Source organism: Sturnira hondurensis, unplaced genomic scaffold (assembly GCF_014824575.4).
Source record: "Sturnira hondurensis isolate 20B ecotype Veracruz unplaced genomic scaffold, ASM1482457v3 Scaffold0009125, whole genome shotgun sequence".
NCBI classification, from domain to species: domain Eukaryota; kingdom Metazoa; phylum Chordata; class Mammalia; order Chiroptera; family Phyllostomidae; genus Sturnira; species Sturnira hondurensis.
The window spans coordinates 2,219,383-2,238,749 of record NW_028081756.1 but is presented as its reverse complement, the minus strand read 5'-3'; the positions used below and the strand labels follow the sequence as shown (position 1 = coordinate 2,238,749).

Genomic DNA, 19,367 nt, shown 5'->3' with positions numbered 1-19,367 from the left:
TATTAAGTTGAAAGCCACAGGTAGATTTTGTATGATTCCAAGCAGTAGAACCCAGGTATACTACTCTTGGTAGTGTGTCCTTATGGCTACCCTAGACAAGCTGAAAGAGAAAAGAGTTCATGGTTTTTCTCCTAATTCCTGAGAGCATCCCCTCTCCACATTCCTGAGGGCAAGGATATCTACAAGAAGGATTTTAATGACTGTGCCAGACTGATTTGCTTCTATTTTGTCTTAAATTCATCAACCATTTATTTTAAAATGTGCGCTATTTTTTATGTGCCAGCTGGTATCTGAGAGGATATCTTCCTAGGAGCTAAGTTATATCAGTGGCATATTCTGACCCACTACTCTCCAGTAGAATCTCCTTAGCATCTTCAAATCAGCCATTGTGGGAGGATTTACACATGTAATCAGCAAATGCTGCAAATTAGAGCTTCTTTTCTTGGAGAGCCAGTTGCTCGACAGTTATTACCATACCACTGGCTGTAGCAGTGAGTAAGTTTGACAAACTCACTGCATGTGTGGAGCTGAGTGTTATGGTTAGAGTCCATCTCTAGCATCAGCTTTGCTATTTATTAGCTGTTGCCGTCATGCTTGTTTCTTCTGTGTCTTTGTTTCCACGTGTGTAAAATGAGGATGGCAGTAAGAATACTTTCTGCACAGAGTTATTGATGCAATAAGTAAATATTAGGTGCTATAACTACATTCTGATGGGAGAAGGTAACCAAGTGGACCATATGTTATAATGCTGAGATATGATACATTCTCTGAAGGCCAATAGAGCAGAGCAAGGTTGCCATAGAGGAACTGTGTTTGATTGGGAGAGGGCCCCTGAGAGTAAAGGTCTGAGAAAGTGAGGGGACAAGCGATACTAGTACCTGAGGGAAGAACATTCCAGGAAGAGAGTATGGCCCAGCTAAACACTCTGAGGTGGGTGCAGAACAAAGAGTATTGTCCTGGTATCTGGTCAGCAAGCTGGACATGTGGTGTGATCTGAGGTTGGAGGCATGCCATGCAAGATCCTGATGGGTGGTGATCCTGATAGGGACTCTGGATATGATCCTAAGGGTGATGAGAAACCACTGGAGGATTTGTGCAAAGCAGTGAGGGGCATGGTTTGACCTATCTTTTTAGAAGAACTAGCTTTCCCACTATTAAAAAAAAATTACTACATTTTTTTTTTGGCACTGGCCTGAGGCCCAGTGGCCTGAGTTTCATCCATCAAAGTTTCATACATGGTATTTTCCAAATGATTTCTGAGTGTCTTTTTCTCTCTGCCTCTAAATATTGCAGCATTCAAAGGGACTGATAGTTAAAATAACAGTTCTTTTACTTTAACTAATACTATAGCAATAAGAATAATTTAGAGATTGGGAGAAGATGGGGGCGGAGTAGGACAAAGGACTTTGCTTCCTTCCATGCACAAGAGAAAAAAAGGGCTGATCTGTGGAGGAATGCAGCGGATAGCCAACAGGGACACAGCATATAGGAAGGCAGCACTTCAGAAAGTGCAGCAGACACTGAATGACCAGAGGTTGAGGAGAGGAGATGACTGCAGATCAACAAGGTATGAGGGAGCAGCACAGAGGCTGCAGGCCCTCCCACGGGCCGTGCCAGGGCCCTGGCCGGGCTGCCTTGGTCTCTGAGAGCTGAGGGCAGGCAACAACAACCCTGGGAGAGAACTAGTAACTGGCACCCTCTCTGTCTGGCAGGGCACAGATTGGAAAACAACAGGAGAGATTGGTTTGCCTGTAGTGGCAGAGAGAGGAGTGGGCATTGGGAAGCAAACCAGAGAGCTCTGATAACCCGTGGAGTCAGGCTGTATTTGCCAGATTGGGAGAATTGAGAGTTGCCTGTGTGTTCCCTGTAGCAAGAGGTCAGAGCCAGGTCTGCCACAGATCCTGGGAGCCTCAGGCTACTAGCAAGGCCCCTGGAAGATAGCCAGTCACCAGGTCCCTCCCTACCCATCCAGGCGCAGACTGAGAAGCGCCAGGATTCAGGCTGTGGCTGTAGGCTTGGGAGAACTGAGAGTTACCCATGGGTTCCCTGTAGCACGGGGACAGAGCTGGGTCCGCCACAGACTCTAGGAGCCTCAGGCTACTAGCAAGGCCCCTTGAAGAGAGCCAGTCATCAGCTCCCTCCCTACTGAGCCAGGCGCAGACTAAAAAACCCAGGAGTCAGGCCATGGTTGCCAGCTTGGGAAGATTGTGAGTTGCCCTGTGTATTCAGCCACAGCACTGGGAAAGGTCCGAGCCCAAGCCTGCGAGACCAAGAAAGCCTGGCTGGGAGTGCCAGCCCTCACGCCAGGCCAGGGCTGGGAAGCCTGGAGAAAAATCTGCTCTCAGTGGGCCACTGGACAGCAGCGCCAGTCTGGATGTTGAGAGGCCACTGGCAAGACCAGTTGAGTTCACCGAGATGCGAGAAAGGCCACACCAATAGCCCCTCAGGCTGCTGCAGCTAGTGATACCAGAAGAAAAGGTTTGACCAGCTGGAAACCAACAAGAGGAGTAGGTGGAAGCAGAGAACACCAAGATACCTGCAGGAGACAGCACCACCGAATTTCACAGGTATCCTACCACAGAAGTTCACACCATAAACCCTGGGAACCAGAACAGATCGATTTAAGAAGCTGAGGCCAACAAGAAGAGCATCACAAACAATGGGAAGACAAAGAAACAATGCCCAAATGAAAGAAAAGGAGGAAGTCTCAGAAAGAATGTTAGATGATATAGAGGCAAGTCAACTAATAGATATTGAATTCAAAGCACTGGTTATCAGGAAATTCAAAGAGCTGACAACGAGCTACCAGAAACTACAGGGGAGCTACAAAGAACTCTCCGCAAAATATACCAACATGAGAAAGGAAATAGAAACCATCAGCAAAGGCCAAGAGGAAATGAAGAATACAATTTCTGAACTGAAGAACAGAGTAGAAGGTATGAAGAGTAGGATCGATGAGGCGGAAGACCGCATAATTGAGCTCAAGGATAGGGTAGAAAGAATCTCCCAGATGGACCAAGTAATGGAAAAGGCAACCAGAAAGAATGAGGAGAGATTAAGAGAAATGCAAGACAATATGAAACATAATAATATCCGAATAATAGGAATATCAGAAGGAGAAGAAGAAGAACAAGGGATAGAAAACCTACTTGAAAGAGTAATAACGGGAAATTTTCCTATGTTTAATAGAGATAAAGTCACACGAATCCAGGAATTGCAGAGAGTCCCAATCAGGTGGAACTCAAAGAGGCCTACTGCAAGACACATCATCATTAAAATGGAAAAACTCCAAGACAAACAGAGAATCCTAAAGGCAGCAAGGGAGAAAAAGGAAGTAACATACAAGGGAGTCCCAATAAGGTTGGATACTGACTTCTCAATGGAAACATTCCAAGCAAGAAGAGAATGGCAAGAAATATTTCAAGTAACGAGAACCAGAGGCCTACAACCAAGGCTACTTTACCCAGCAAGGCTCTCAATCAAGATAGAAGGCCAAATAAAGAGCTTCCAAGACCAAAGAAGTCTAAAAGAATATGCCTCCACCAAACCAGCTCTACAAGAAATACTAAAAGGGCTGCTTTAAGGAAAGGAAGGAAAAGAGAGAGACAGAGAGGAACTGTGGTACAAAAATGGCAATGAATAAGTGCCTATCAATAATAACCTTAAATGTAAATGGATTAAATGCTCCAATCAAAAGACATAGAATAGCTGACTGGATAAGAAAGCATGACCCACAGATATGCTGCCTACAGGAGACCCACCTCAGGACAGAAGACCATCACAGAATAAAAGTGAAAGGCTGGAAACAAATTTTCCAAGCAAATGGAGAAGAAAAAAAAGCTGGGGTAGCAATTCTAATATCAGACAAAATAGACTTCAAAAAGAGGGCCATAAAGAGAGACCCAGAAGGTCACTTCATAATACTCAAGGGAAGAATCCACCAAGAAGACATACACATTGTAAATATATATGCACCCAACATAGGAGCACTCAAATGTATAAAGAAAAATCCTAGAGGACTTCAAGAAAGATATTGACAGCAACACAATTATAGTAGGGGATTTTAACACCTCACTGTCAAAACTGGACAGATCTTCCAAACAAAATATCAACAAAGATATAGCTGCATTAAACAACACCCTAGGTGAAATAGACTTGACTGACATATATAGAGCCCTTCATTCCAAAAAAGCTAAATACACATTCTTTTCAAGTGCACATGGAACATTTTCAAAGATAGACCACATGATAGGACACAAAATGAATCTCAGCAAGTTCAGGAAAATAGAAATCAGACGAAGCATTTTCTCTGATCACAAGGGACTGAAATTGGAAACCAACCCCACAGGAAAAAACCCAAAACACCCAAAGTCATGGAGACTGAATGGTATGCTATTAAACAACAAATGGGGCAAGAATGAAATTAGGGAAAAAATCAAAAAGTTTCTGGAAACAAATGAAAGTGAACTCACAACAACCCCAAAATTATGGGACACAGTGAAGGAAATCCTGAGAGGGAAGTTCATAGCAATACAGGCTTACCTAAAGAAAATAGAAACATTTTAAACAAACAACCTAGCCCGATGCCTGAAAGAACTCAAGGAACAACAACAAAGACAGCCCAGAGCAAGTAGAGGAAAGAAATAACCAAGACCAGAGCAGAATTAAATGACATAGAGACTAAAAGCACAATTCTAAGGATCAATGAATCCAGGAGTTGGTTTTTGAAATGATAAACAAAATAGACAAACCTTTAAGTAGACTCATCAGGAAAGGAGAGGACCCAAATAAACACAATCAGAAATGAAGGGGGAGAGATTACAACTGATACCACAGAAATAGAAAGGATTGTAAGAAATTACTATGCAGAATTGTATGCCAAGAAATTTGAAAACCTAGGTGAAATGGACACATTTTGGCAAAAATAGAATCTTCCAAAAGTCAATGAAAAAGAAGCAGAAAATCTGAACAGTCCAATAACAGCAGATGAAATTGAAGCAGTAATCAAAAAACTCCCTTCACACAAAAGCCCTGGACCAGATGGTTTCAGAGGAGAATTCTACAAAGCTTTTAAGGAAGAGCTAACCCCTATTCTTCACAGACTATTCCAAAAAATCCAAAAGGAGGGAAAACTCCCCAACTCTTTTTATGAAGCCAGCATCGTCCTAATTCCAAAGCCAGATAGAGACACAACAAAGAAAGAAAATTATGGGCCAATATCGCTGATGAACATAGACGCTAAAATCCTCAATAAAATATTGGCAAATCGCATCCAACAATACATGAAAAAGATCATACACCACGACCAAGTGGGTTTCATCCCAGGGATGCAAGGATGGTTCAATATTTGCAAATCAGTAAATGTAATACATCACATAAACAAAAGCAAAGACAAAAACCACATGATCATGTCAATAGATGCTGAAAAAGCTTTTGATAAGGTACAACACCCATTTATGATAAAGGTACTCAGCAAGGTAGGAATAGAGGGAGCATTCCTCCAGATAATAAAGGCCATATATGAAAGACCTACAGCCAACATCATACTCAATGGGCAAAAACTAAAATACTTTCTATTAAGGTCAGGAGCTAGACAAGGTTGCCCACTTTCACCACTTCTATTCAATATAGTATTAGAAGTTCTAGCCACAGTGATCAGACAAGAACAGGAAATAAATGGCATTCAAGTTTGAAAGGAGGAAACAAAACTGGCATTGTTTGCAGATGACATGATAGTGTACATGGAAAATCCTATAGCCTCTACCAAAAAACTGCTGGAACTAATAAATGAATTTGGCAAAACTGCAGGATACAAAGTCAATATCCAGAAATCAAAGGCATTTTTGTATACCAACAATGAAACAGCATAAGCAGAAATCAAGAAAAAAGTCCCATTTGATATAGCAAAAAGAAAAATAAAATATCTGGGAATAAACCTAACCAAGGAGGTAAAAGACCTGTATGCAGAATACACAGCACTAAAGAAAGAAATCAAGGAAGACACAAACAAATGTAAACATATACCACGTTCATGGATTGGAAGAATTAACATCATCAAAATGTCCACACTACCAAAAGCAATTTACAGATTCAATGCAATATCTATTAAAGTACCAATGGCATATTTCACAGACCTAGAACAACACTTCAAAAATTTATATGGAACCATAAACGACCCTGAATAGCAGCTGCAATTTTGAGAAAGAAGAACAAAGTAGGAGGGATCACAATACCTGATATCAAACTGTATTACAAGGCCACTGTAATCCAATCAGCCTTGTACTGGCATAAAAACAGATGCATAGACCAATGGAATAGAACAAAGAGCTCAGAAATAAACCCAACTCTCTAAAGTCAATTAATATTCCAAAAAGGTGGCAGTATCATAAAATGGGGTAAAGATAGCCTTTTCAACAAATGGTGTTGGTAGAACTGGACAGCTACATGCAAAGAAATGAAACTCGAGCACCAACTTACAGCATACACCAAAATAAATTCAAGGTGGATAAAAGACTTAAATATAAGCCATGAAACCATTAAAGCCCTAGAAGAGAAGAATGGCAGGAAAATCTCAGATATTCCACTCAGCAATATTTTTACTGATACATCCCCTAGAGCAAGGGACATAAAGGAAAGAATAAACAAATGGGATCTCATGAAACTTAAAAGCTTCTGCATGAGTAAGGAAAACAGTATCAAGATAAAAAGAGAAGCAACAGCTTGGGAAAACATATTTGCCAATGATACATCAGACAAATGTTTAATCTGCAAAATATACAAAGAATTCACTCGACTCCACTCAAAGAAGATGAGCAACCCAATTAAACAATGGGCAAAGGACTTGAACAGACCTTTCTCCAAGGAGGACATATAGAGGATCTAGAGACACATGAAAAGATGCTGGATATCACTAGCTATCAGAGAGATGCAAATTAAAACCACAATGAGATACCACTTTACACCAGTCAGAATGGCTACCATAAACAATGAAACAAACAAGTGTTGGAGAGGTTGTGGGGAAAAGGGGACCCTAGTTCACTGTTGGTGGGATTGCAGACTGGTACAACCACTATGGAAAACAGTATGTAACTTTCTAAGAAAACTAAAAATGGATGTGCCTTTTGACCCAGCAATTCCACTGCTTGGATTATATCCTAAGAACCCTGAAGCACCAATCCAAAAGAACCTATGCACCCCAATGTTCATAGCAGCACAATTTACAGTAGTCAAGAGTTGGAAGCAACCTAGATGCCCATTGGTAAATGACTGGATCAAAAAGCTATGGTACATTTACACAATGAAATTCTATGCTGCAGAAAGGAAGAAGGAGCTCCTACCCTTTGCAACAGCATGGATGGAACTGGAAAGCATTATGCTGAGCAAAATAAGCCAGGCGGTGAAAGACAAATACCATATGATATCACTGTTAACAGGAATTTAAACAACAAAACAAGCAAGCAAAATATGACCAATGACACTCAAATACGGAACAGGCTGACAGGGTCCAGAGGGGAGAGGGGAGAGAATCATAGGGGAAAAGCGGATGGACTCACATGAACAAGTATAAAGGACACATGGACAATAACTAAGGTGGGCACGGTAATTTGAGGGAGGTGGGGAGCACTGGGGGGATAGGGCTGGGAATATAAGACAGAAAACTGTACTTGAACAATAATTAAATAAAGAAAATATTGAAACTGAAAAAAAATGAAAATAAATAAATAAATAACAAGAAAAAAAGATGGAAGGGAAGGTGAAAGATTGAGCAGAAACCTGTAGATTATAAGACTTTAATACAGCAACCAACTACATGTATAGACCTTACTTGGTTCTTGATTCAAATGGTAAAATACACAAACAAGGCAGCTTAACAACTTGTAAGATCTATGCAACAATTGGAAATGTAAACACTGAGTTGACACATGATGACATTAAAAAGTTTTTGTTTCACCTCCCCCCCCCCCAAAAAAAATAACAATTTAGCACTTATGTAGCATTTACTCTTTACTTACTAGGCCATTTTCTAAGTACATTTCATTTGTGAATGCATTTAGTCTTCCAAATAACCGTGTGACATAGGTAGTATTTTAAGTCAAATTTTACAGATATGGCAGTGGAGGCACAGAGAGACTAAGTAACTTGCCCACGGTCATACAGCTTACAAGTGCAAGTCTTTCTATCTCTGAGTCCATGATCTTTGCTACCATTACACAGACCCTTGCACAATCTGATGAATCTAGGACATTGTTACAGTTTATAACTGATTAGAGGAATGAGAGTATTTTGGATTGAAGATTCTCAAAGTGGGCTCTTTTTCTAGGCATAAACATTGTCTTCAATAATACTGCCAGTAAAACTACTTTTGGAAGGTCCATAGGGAAGAGAAAATGAGTGACTACATTCGATCATGAAGCGATCGCTGTGTCACTGTGAAAGTTTCATGTATCAGGATCCTCCCCAAGAGAATTATCTATAATAACATTTTAGCTCCTCAAATATGCATTGGTTAAATCTAGAGACATTCATCTGTCTAATGACTTGCAAAGCCTCGGGCCTTTCTGTGCATGACTTTAACAGGTTCTGTGGGTCTCCTCATTCTGTCCTCAAGGCACTTAGCCAGAGGCATGTGACTCTCTGTCCTGTAAAATTCATTCTGGGAATGCGCCTTGCTAAACATTCTTTGATTTCTCCAGACGTTAGAGCATAATGTGAATTTGTTGCATTCAAGATTTCCAAGTGACTTCGTCCAATCTAAGGTGCCAGGCCTAAATAGGACTTTGAAATCTTCATCTCCATCCAAGACCTCTCCTGAGTCCTAGGTCCTTTCTAATCTATCCAAAGTCCTAGAGAACACTAGGTTATTCATGGACCATTAGTCACTAAATAACCATGTGGAAGCTGGATGTGGGGTAGGAGTCTGGGCAAATATAATACCAAGGTTTATAGATGTCTGAAGCAACAGAGGAAGGTCATGTTGTGGCCTGGAGAGCACCTGTGTCCTCATGTGCAATAGACCAGGAGTCCTGGTCTCTAGACCCTGGCTCAGATTGTCAAGATATGTCTAGTCAGCAGTCAGTCTTAGTCATTTGTAAGGGCTGGACCCCTGTGAGGAGCAGAGTGTGGATCCTGGGCAGGGATGCCTTGTTGTGAGTCCAGACTCCAACCGACAATACCTTGCTTATCTGTAAAGCGAGCATGACCACTGGACCCACTGGACCCACTTCACAGGGCTGGTGAGAGGACTGAGTGAGACAGTGAATATTAGTTAACATTTGTTGAGTTACAATCTCAGAAGGACCGATTCTCAACCACCACACCGTGCCACCTCCCAAAGTCACTTTTGGATTGTGTCCTTTTTTTTTACTATTTAACATCTTTGTCTGGGAAAGGTATCTCTTCTGTTCATTTTGATTATTTATTTTCATTTAACCTCCACCTCAGGGAACTCAATTTCTCTTTATAATATGTTTAAATATAAACCAGCAAACTTGTGGAACTCAAAATTAAGTTAAGTTCATATCCAAGGCACGTCGATCCCTACAGAACCATTAGGGAACACAACATAGTTTTCTCTCCTGAGCTTGGACCCAAACAGAACTTCACTGAATGCACAGCATCCCCCGTCTCCATGGCTTATAGTTGTATATGTGTTGAAATTGTGAGGAGAGTTTGTTTTACCAGGTACTCCTCTGTTGAATAAAAAATGAGCACTTATCTTTAAGGGGGAAGAGGAAGTCTGCCCTCGATAATATGTAATTGTCTCTTGGGTAAATAGATGCCTGATAGTGCAACTCTAGTAGAACTGCAATCACATTTCTTAACTTCAAGGTGACGTTAGCATAAACATCCCATGTCCTAGTTATTGATCTGTTGCTGTGATAATGGTATTACCCAATTGAACTTCTGACATTGGAGAACTTGCAATGGCTGCAAATGCATTTTTCTTTTATTCCTGCAACTTAATTTAACTTGTGCATCCAACTGTTATCCCTGTGAAAATACATTGTTTTGCTGGAGTCTCCATGGAATGTGAAATCTCTTTCTTTCCTAGTAGACACACCTACAAAATGAAGTACTCAAAAGCTACCAATTAGGAGCTCAAAGAAGGGGATGCTCAGCTTCTGAATCTTTTGGGTTGACTTGTCTAGTTTTAGCCCCATGAAGTAGATCCTTCCTGTAGACATACTTTCCATTCTCTAAAACTGGAGGAAAGAAGGGTTTAAACTAGAAAAGTGGGGTATAGCCTGGAGCCTGAAATCTGCTGCTGCATATCTCACCCCTGGGAGAGCAGGTGGATAGGAGGTGGAAGACATGGCATCCCTAAAGCTTCGTAGAGTCCAGAGGTTTCATCACTACACTGGGAAACTGCTCTTTGTGATCACCTTTTCCTGGTTCTTCTGAGAGGATGTTGTTCTTTGTGGGGATTTACTGTGACTCAGTGAGCACTCGAGTTTAAGTTTAAGACTGGTGAAGTCCTTAAGGAAAGTGAAAAGGTAAGTACTAGACCACTAGCACCTACTAGAATAGCCAAAATAAAAAATACTGGCAATACCAGGTGCCTGCAAGAACACAGAGCCATTACAACTCTCAGACATTGCTGGTGAGAGGGAAGATTGGTGCATTACTCTGAACAAGTAGTGTGGCAGTTCCTTATAAAGTTAAACATTACTTTTCATATCACCCAGAAAACCTACTCCTGGGTATTTACTCTGAGTTTGCTATAAGTATTCTACACATGAATACTTATAGCAATTCATTCACAACTGCCAAAAACGTGAAATAACCCAAATGTCCCCAGCAGGTGAATGGATAAGCAAATTGTATACATGGTACACCACAGAATACTCCTTAACAATCAAAAGGAACAGACCATTCATATATGTTACAACTTGAATGAATTATGTTAAGAGAAAAAGCCAGTCTCAAAAGGTTACACACTGTATCATTCCTTTCGTATGACATTCTCTAACAAAAAAACCATAGTGATAGAAAACCGATCAGAGGGTTCCAGAGGGGAAAGTTGTTGGGAAGACATGACCACAGAGGGCAGAGGGATGCAACAGGGAGTGTTGATGTAACTAATTGTTCTGTGCCCTGCCATGGAGGTGGCCACTAATCTGTGTGTTAAAAATGCATACACTATCCACCTGAAAAAAAAAGTGCTTTTACTGCATGGCATTTAAGATAATTAAATTTAAAATTTGTGAAAAATCCTCTTTGTGTTACTGGAAGACACAACAGGAAGTTTGAGTAGAAGTGAAATAAAGGGCTGGGATGCAGAATCATGCCAAGCTGTGGGGGGAGGGCAGCTGGAGGTGGGAGGCATGTGTGTTGGGGGGTCACTGGCTGATAGCTCTCAAGCCTTATTCTCACTGAGTATTGGGGTAAATGCATCACACTCTAAACCTCTCCCTCTGGGGTCAAGATAACACATGTGGATCTCTTGTGTGCACCCACCCTGATCAGGTAATTCATTTCCTCTCCCCTAAACAAAGATATTCCCTTCTCTTCTAATGTTTGCTCAGGCTGCCACAACAAAATACCACATACCAGACAACTTCAACAACAGGAATTTATTTTTCATAGTCCTGGAGACTAGAAGTCTGAGATCAAGGTGTTGGAAGGGTTGGTTTTTTTTTATCCTTCTTATCTCATAGACGGCTGCCTTCTCCCTGTATCCTTATATGGTCTTCTATCTATATGTAACTGTGTCCTAATGTACTTTTCATATACGGGCACCAGTCATATTAGATTAAGGCTCATTCTAATGACCTCATTTTATCTTAATTGCCTATTTAAAACCTTGTCTCCAGATACAGTCATATTCCGAAGTACTGGGGGTTAGGGTCTCTACACATATGATTTTTTCTGGGACACAATTTAGCCCATAACAACAAATTTTCCAGAATCTATTCCTTATCTGTCAAAAGATATGCAGGGCCATTTAGTTCACATAGTTCTTGGTAACTCATACATAATTCAGAACATAGACAAATGGATGATATTTTAACTGACTAGTGAGAAAGTGATGATATCAAAACATTTATTCAGCACACAGGTGTTTTAGCTTCTTCTATAAGGTAGGCACTGTGGTACCAAAATTGTTACATACATCGTTTCATTTAAAACCTAATTCACATGAACAAGATGGATCCTTGAAGGCTACTGATAGAGCTGGCCAAAATCACGCAATTGACATTTGAATTGAGGTCCGAATTCCTCTGAAGGTAAGTATAGGATGGCAGTCCCAGGGCCTCTCTCCTTACCTCCTCTTCATGAACACTTCATTGAACTGAGAGGTAGAACTTTCTTTAATTTCAGCCTTCCTTTGATGATGCATCAACATCTGTCTGTGTCTGAACCCCCATCCCCTCTTGTTCATAGAACCCCCTGCAAACTAAGGAGTGGGTTTGCCCTGGCTGGGAGGAAACATATGAAAAGTGAGATTAAAGATACATACAACAGAGGGATTTAGAATATACCAAGCAGTTGAACACAAATATTAGGCCTTTATTGGAGGGAAAGAAACTGGCCAGGAGTGTCTGCAGGGTGGTGAAAGGAAAGGAAAGTAAACCAAACAGTCCTGGGAAAAAGGAAATGGCCCAGTTACTTCTTGCATGTTTAGAAAATTCTAGGCTTTTTCTAAAGGACCCTACCTGGACTTCCAGCAGTTGGCTCACTTCTGCTGTCTGTTCCTTCTCCCTCCTGACTTCCAGTAAATAGAACAACATCAGGTACATGTGTCAAGGTACAAATGTAAATCCTATTTTTGTCAGTTTCCTTTGTGTTTCAGCAGAACCTAAAGTGTGAATAACCAGTTCAAGAGTACTTAAGTGTGTAGTCTTGAGTACCAATGCCCCATACACTTCTGTACTTCCTGCACCCCCATGAACAGGGCTAGTAGGTGGCAGGGATATAACAGAAGAGCTTCTTGATTCATCTCCAGAGACCTACTGTACTTCAGTCCTTGAATTGCCATAGGCACTAGTTGCTATTCTTTAGGTGAAACCCAAGACTGCCATGAAGTGGCAAGATTGCATTCATCACCAGAAGTACAGGCTGGGTTCTGCAGCAGGCTCTCACCCTGTCTCCACTGCACTGCAATTACTTTCACCTTTATATTCCACTCCTGGCTCTGGGCATTATTACCAGTTCTAGAGCCTTGCCCAATCTTATTGATAAACTGATACTTTTCTCTAAGCTACTTCACAGTGCACCTAAATCCTCCACTGAAATGTGGGTGTGAAGAAAGGTGGCATGAAAAAGACTGGTGAGGAGTCTACACTTGCCCCTTTCACTTGCCTTTAGGAATTTATTTCCATTTAAACATGATGGAAGATGTAATTAACACACAGTTGATTGTGACAATCAGGTGTGCATGCCAGAAAAACAGTAGGTTCTTTAAAGGTGCCAAGGACTGATATTGTGCATCTTCTGTTGGAAACTGTATACACTTCATAATTCAGAGCCTCCTGTGTGCTGCCTCATATCTTCAATCAAATTATTATATCCCAGAAATATGCATAAGGGAAATGATTCTGCACACTTTATGGGGAGGGGGTTGGTGCTTGTAGCAGTAATTGAAGTACCTTTCCACTTATGAAAGTACTAATTTTATTTGTTTTTATTGCTTTTCTAGATGCAATTATTTATTTAGTGTGCTTTGGCTTTATTAAATTATGTTTACTATAGAAACATCATAAAAATGTATGAATACAACACATAAGCCAAGCCAGTCTGGTGACCTGTATTGAGAAAGCTAGTGTTATTTTTCATATACAAACATAATGGAATAACTTAAGAATAAACAGATAATCTACACTAGAAAACAATGCAATTTCAGGATAATATAATAAAACACCTGGACAATATGATTTCATAAATCTTGGTTCTAAAATTTACATGAGTTGGGTTTTGAGTGCTTATCTGAGGACACATGACATTTCTAAATGGAATCATAATGTAAAATGTAATTAAACCAAAGGCAAGATGTAAACGGGATTTTTGTTGGCTTGTAAGATATGGACGACTTAAAAGCAGTGTAGAGTTTTGGTGTCAGAAGAGAAACAGGAGGTTTTCATCCCTATAAACGTCCTTAACTTTGAATTTAAAAAATGGCCAATTCATGGAGGTCACTTGGCATTTGGCCCTGGCCAGTACACACTGGCTGTAAGGAATTCTTGACATACTCTTCGTCTCTTGCTCCATGTTCCTATTATATTTCATTCAGAAGCAAAGGGGCTTTCTGTTTTTGACATTCTTTTTTTTTCCCAAATTTTTTATTTAATTATTTTTCAAGTACAGTTTTCTGTCTATTACTCCCTTTGACATTCTTTTAAGAAAAATTATATGCAAATTGGTTGTCCTGAATTTTGGCAAGATAAACAAGATCTAAGCACAAAATAACAAAAATCAAGACAAAGCAACAGCACAATCAAAGCCAAAAACCAAAAGCAAAAGTGTGGCTACTTAAATGGGTCCATGTGCCTTTTATGACTATAAGTTAGCTAATGGCTTGTATTTCTATAATTATGAATGAAAATTAGTTAACATGTTTGAATACCAGAAAATTCAAAACATATAAACAAATGCATACAATAAAGGGGGAGGTGTCCCTTTGGTCATGTAATTTACTTCCCCAGAGAGAAAAGTGCATACTCTTGGATTTTTCAAGCAGGTTCCAAGGATTTTCTAAGCATATAATTTTATATACATGTACTTACCTACATAATGATAGTAAAACATACACCATATGTATTACTCCATTACTCCTTGTAAAGACTGCAGCATATGCTCCATTGTAGGGACACACCAGTCTTCTGTTGATGTTAATGCAAGTGTTTCCAGAGTCTTGCTTATACCAATGAATATTTTCACCAACAGTATACAATAGGACCTGTTTCTTTCTATTTAGCAAGTAGAAAGAAACTGTCTTCTTTTAGCAATTTATTATTTATTTTATTTTTATTGTTTACACTATTACAGGCATCCCCATTTTACCCCTCTTTGCCACCGCCCTGACCCCCCCTTTCCTCTGGCCATCACCACCCTGTTGTCTGTGTCTGTGCGTTATGCATATGTTCTTTGGCTTACCCCTTTACCTTTTTAAAAATTTTATTAAAGTATAGTTGGCATCCATATTATATTAGTGTCAGGTGTACAACATAATGGCTTGATATTTGTATTCCTTATAATATAATCACCACAATAAGTCTGGTAACCATCTGTCAATGTGCAAAGTTATTACAAAATTATCGATTATGTTCTATGTTCCCTGTGCTGTACATTACAACACCATGCCTTATTTTAAACTGGAAGTTTGTACTTCTTATTTTTCTTCACTTTATTTACCCATCCTCTCACCCTGTCCCTTCTGGCAACATCACTTTGTTCTCCTGAAAAACAAAAAGTGATGTATAAGTGTGATTTTTAAATCACAATTTTCTTATTAGGAGAGAGGTTGACTCTCATTTCATAAGAGTCACCTGTATTTTCTCTCCTGCGAACTCTCTAGTCCTGTTATTCTTTGCTTCATTTTTTGAAGGATTGTCAGCCATATCTGTGTTGAATTGTAAAGCCCCTTGATATGTTACAAATATTTCCCCCAGTTTTTAAATTGTTCTTTGACTTTATTTAGAGGGTATTTTGCCGTATATAGCATGAAGATGTCCATATCTTTTCTCTGTTGCTTCTGGATTTTTGTATCATGCTTTAAAAGGCATTTCATATGCTGATACTATTTACACATTCTTCTAGCATCTTTATGAATTTATTTTCCACATTAAAATGTTTAATTCATCTGGAACTTCTCTGGTAAAAAGACTGATACAGGGATATAATGTTTTTTCAAAAGACTATTCAAATATCCCCCCATCATTTGTTGAAATGAGGTGGGTGTCATTTCTAGACTTGCTCATTAGTTCCATTAATGTTATATCCTTTCATTTGCCAGGACCACATTTTAATGATGGCAACTTTATATTTTTAATATCACTAGGGTTGGATCACCAAGTATTTATTTCAATAATATTCTTTAAACATGGTAATATATATATACATGTACACACACACCTGTGACTACTTTATTCAAAAATTGTTTTTTAACAAAAATACTTTAAAATTGTATTAGTTACCTTTCCATGAAGTATCCATGAAGATAACAAAATGATTTTTTCATCTATCACTATTGCTCTAATATTGATTCTAAATAGAGAATATTCTAAATTTAGAACCTAAATTTAGGTTCTAAACCTAAACCTAGAACCTAAACATAGGTTTTTTAGGTTCTAAATTTAGAATATTCTAATCGCTTCTCAGCCTTTCGGCTAAGATCACGTGCAGAATATTCTAAATAGATTCTTCTAATATTGAAGTATCTTTGCATTCCTGAAATAAAATCAACTTATCTTGATTATGTAGCTTTTAATATACTTCTTCATTCTTTCTGAGTAAATTTTATTTAAAATTTATATCAATAAATGAGATTGTTGTAAAATATTTGAATTTCTTTTGTTTTTAATGCACCAGATCATTTTATTACATTGGAATTATTTGTTCCTTAAAGAATTTTTTTTTTTAATTTTTGTATAAAACTGCCGGGGCCTGTTGTTCTTGAGAAAGAGTGTTTCACAATATTTTTTCTTTCTTGTTTCTTTCTTCCTTTCTTCTTCCTTCTTTCACTTTTTTTTCTATTTTTACAATAATTAGTACACTCATTGTTTTGGAGTTAATGCTTTTAATTTATATTTTTCTAGAATATTACTCATTCTGTATTTTAGGGTTTTTTTGCAACAAGTTGAGAAAGGTAGTTTTTAAATTTTTTTTATTTACATTATATTTTCTTATTCCCTATTTTATTTATTTATGTCTTTCCCTTTTTATCTTGATTAAAGTATTTTTTAGTTTATCTATTTTGTTGGTATTTTCCAAGTATAAGCTTTTGGATATTTTTATTAATTCTAATAAATAAAATTTTTTGTTTGCTTTGTTTTCTGATTCACACAGACTGGTTTTAATTTTGGTCCTTCTTTCTGCTTTTCTTTCATGTATTTTGTAGGAGGGTTCATCCATTTAATTCATATTTTTTAATGTAAATATTTAAGTCTATGATTTTTCTCTGACATTGTGTTTTTTAGGCCCTGGCTAGTAACTTTTTTATTATTTTGAAGATATTCTTAAATTTTAGTTTTATGCACGTTAAGTCATTTAAGAAAATTACTAGATGGTAATTCTAGTTTTGTTATTAATTTCTAAGATTTTTGTTTCTGTTTCTATCTTTTATTTTTTTCCTTTTGAGCAGAGAATGTTAGTTATATTACTTCTACTTTTCAGAATTAAAGTTTTCTTTGACCTAATGTTTAATCACTTTTTTTGTTAGTGTTCTGTGTTGACTTGAAAACAAGTCACAGTGTTCTCTTTGCAGGGCATTGTGTTCTATATGAGACATGAGATCTATATGATTATTTTATTTAGGTTTTATATTTCCTTGTAAATTTTTGTTCATTTGTTCCTCTTTGAATCCCCAAAGTGCAATGAAAGTGCATGCTTGATGAATAAATGTATGATATGAAACTTCCTGTGGTCAGCCAGAATTTTGTTGTGTTTTGTCTTACAGCCAAAGATTGCTGAGGAGAACTTGACCTATGCTGAGCTGGAGCTGATCAAGCCCCATCAGGCTGCCAGAGGCATCCCTACCAGCACTGTCTATGCACAGATCCTCTTTGAGGAGAACAAGCTGTAACTCCATGTCCTCATTCTCTCCCGTGGTCCTATTTAATACCTGCCACCCAGTTATTTATGAAACCTTGGAAACAAAATCCTTATTTTTGTATTTTCACATGTGCCGCTGTGTGGTGGGGAACCCCTTTCCTATGGTATTCCAGGTGCCTTTAAAGAGGTACGAGGCTCTTCCTCTCAAAAAAGCAGGGACCACAACCCCTGAACAAATAAATCTTCTGGAACAAGTGTTTTCTGGGTCTGAGCCCTGAGGGGTAAAGACTCTGTTTCTGATAACACCCAAGGAGATTCTCTGTTGAGCCAAATGACTTCATGGTTTCATCTTCTTTCCCTGGATTTTTTTTACATCTTAATCTTCTATTCTTCCCATATCTGTGATATCAAGCTCATAGTATATAGCTAAAGGAAATGCCATTATAGGCCAAAGCATGAGATGATAGATATGTACTAATTGGTTTTGAAAAGATCAGATAACTTGCTAGGGCACTGAAAGCAGAGTAAACTGCTTATTACAAGCTGTACTCAAGATGGCATCTCTTTTTTTAAATAGATGCACTGACCCTGGCAATTGAAGGGCAGAGAGGCACATCATAGGGAAGTCTGAGGCCTAATGGGAAATGAGCTGCTTCTGAAAACCCCAGTGCCTATTTCCCCATCCGTGATCACCAACAACCACAGGGCAAATAGACCGCCATGCTAAGGGCTCCCATCCTTTCGGCAGCATGGACCTTTACCAACATAGAGACTTATATCCTCTACGAAGTTCTTACTCTTTCCAGAGGAGCAAGGGAGTTTCCCATCAGTGACACCCTGGAGGAAGTGGTCCTCTTGGAAGTATGTCATTTCTTCCACAATTACCAACTCTGATCGAATGTCTACTCATATTAAAGCAGAGTTTTTCACCTGGTCCCCCCGGCTAGGAAAGTAAGAAGTCCAGGCCACACTAGAAAAGTGTATACTAAGGACCCTACTGTTGGAAAGTGCCTTGCCCAGTTCAACTTTGCATGTAACTTTTGATGGGTTTGGCGGGGGTCAGGCAGGAATGTGTGGTAGATACACATGTTGGGGAGTTGCTCTGTGGACTCCCACGATATCCAGGACCACACTGAAGACAGGTCCATTCTTGGAGAAGGCCATCCTGTCAACTGTGTTGTTAAGGACACTTCTTTCTGTGTGAGTGCACTATAGAATTTGTTGGTTTTTGAAACGGACCATGTATATGTGGTAAAGTATGTATTGAAACACAGCCTCAAGTGTGAGTTGTGACCCTCTGTAAAATCATGTGATTTGAACTTGGTCAAGTTTCTTATCCTTTAATTGACTCAGACGCACACATATAAAGGTGGCTTAACCTCTGATAGAATTTTCACAATGGGTTAATAAACATTGCAAGATTTGGGACATTAAATTGCTACACAGAGACACAATGTTAGCATTCATCCTGAAGCCAGTTTGCATTTTCAAAATGAAATTTTCTGTACTATTTAAGACTCTCATTGCAATGACTTTAACATAAATATTTCCCAATGAACTTAGTTCTACAGTGACACCCCCAAAGAGCCATGATGGCTTGCGAGTCTCTTTTGTGGTTTATTGGAAAGAGTCCAAATTGAGAGCAGGTAATGATTTTC

At 38.9% G+C, this 19,367-nt stretch overlaps 1 protein-coding gene across 1 annotated transcript in view; it reads left to right on the top strand.

The window, feature by feature from the left end:
• VSTM4 (V-set and transmembrane domain containing 4) overlaps positions 1-18,982 on the top strand; it is a 120,145-nt gene extending 101,163 nt beyond the window's left edge. Inside the window, exon 8 of the mRNA XM_037056676.1 lies at positions 17,615-18,982. Coding sequence (XP_036912571.1) covers positions 17,615-17,740 — 126 coding nt within the window. The 3' untranslated portion in view covers positions 17,741-18,982. The remainder of the gene's footprint in view (positions 1-17,614) is intronic.
• The last annotated feature ends 385 nt before the right edge of the window (positions 18,983-19,367 follow it).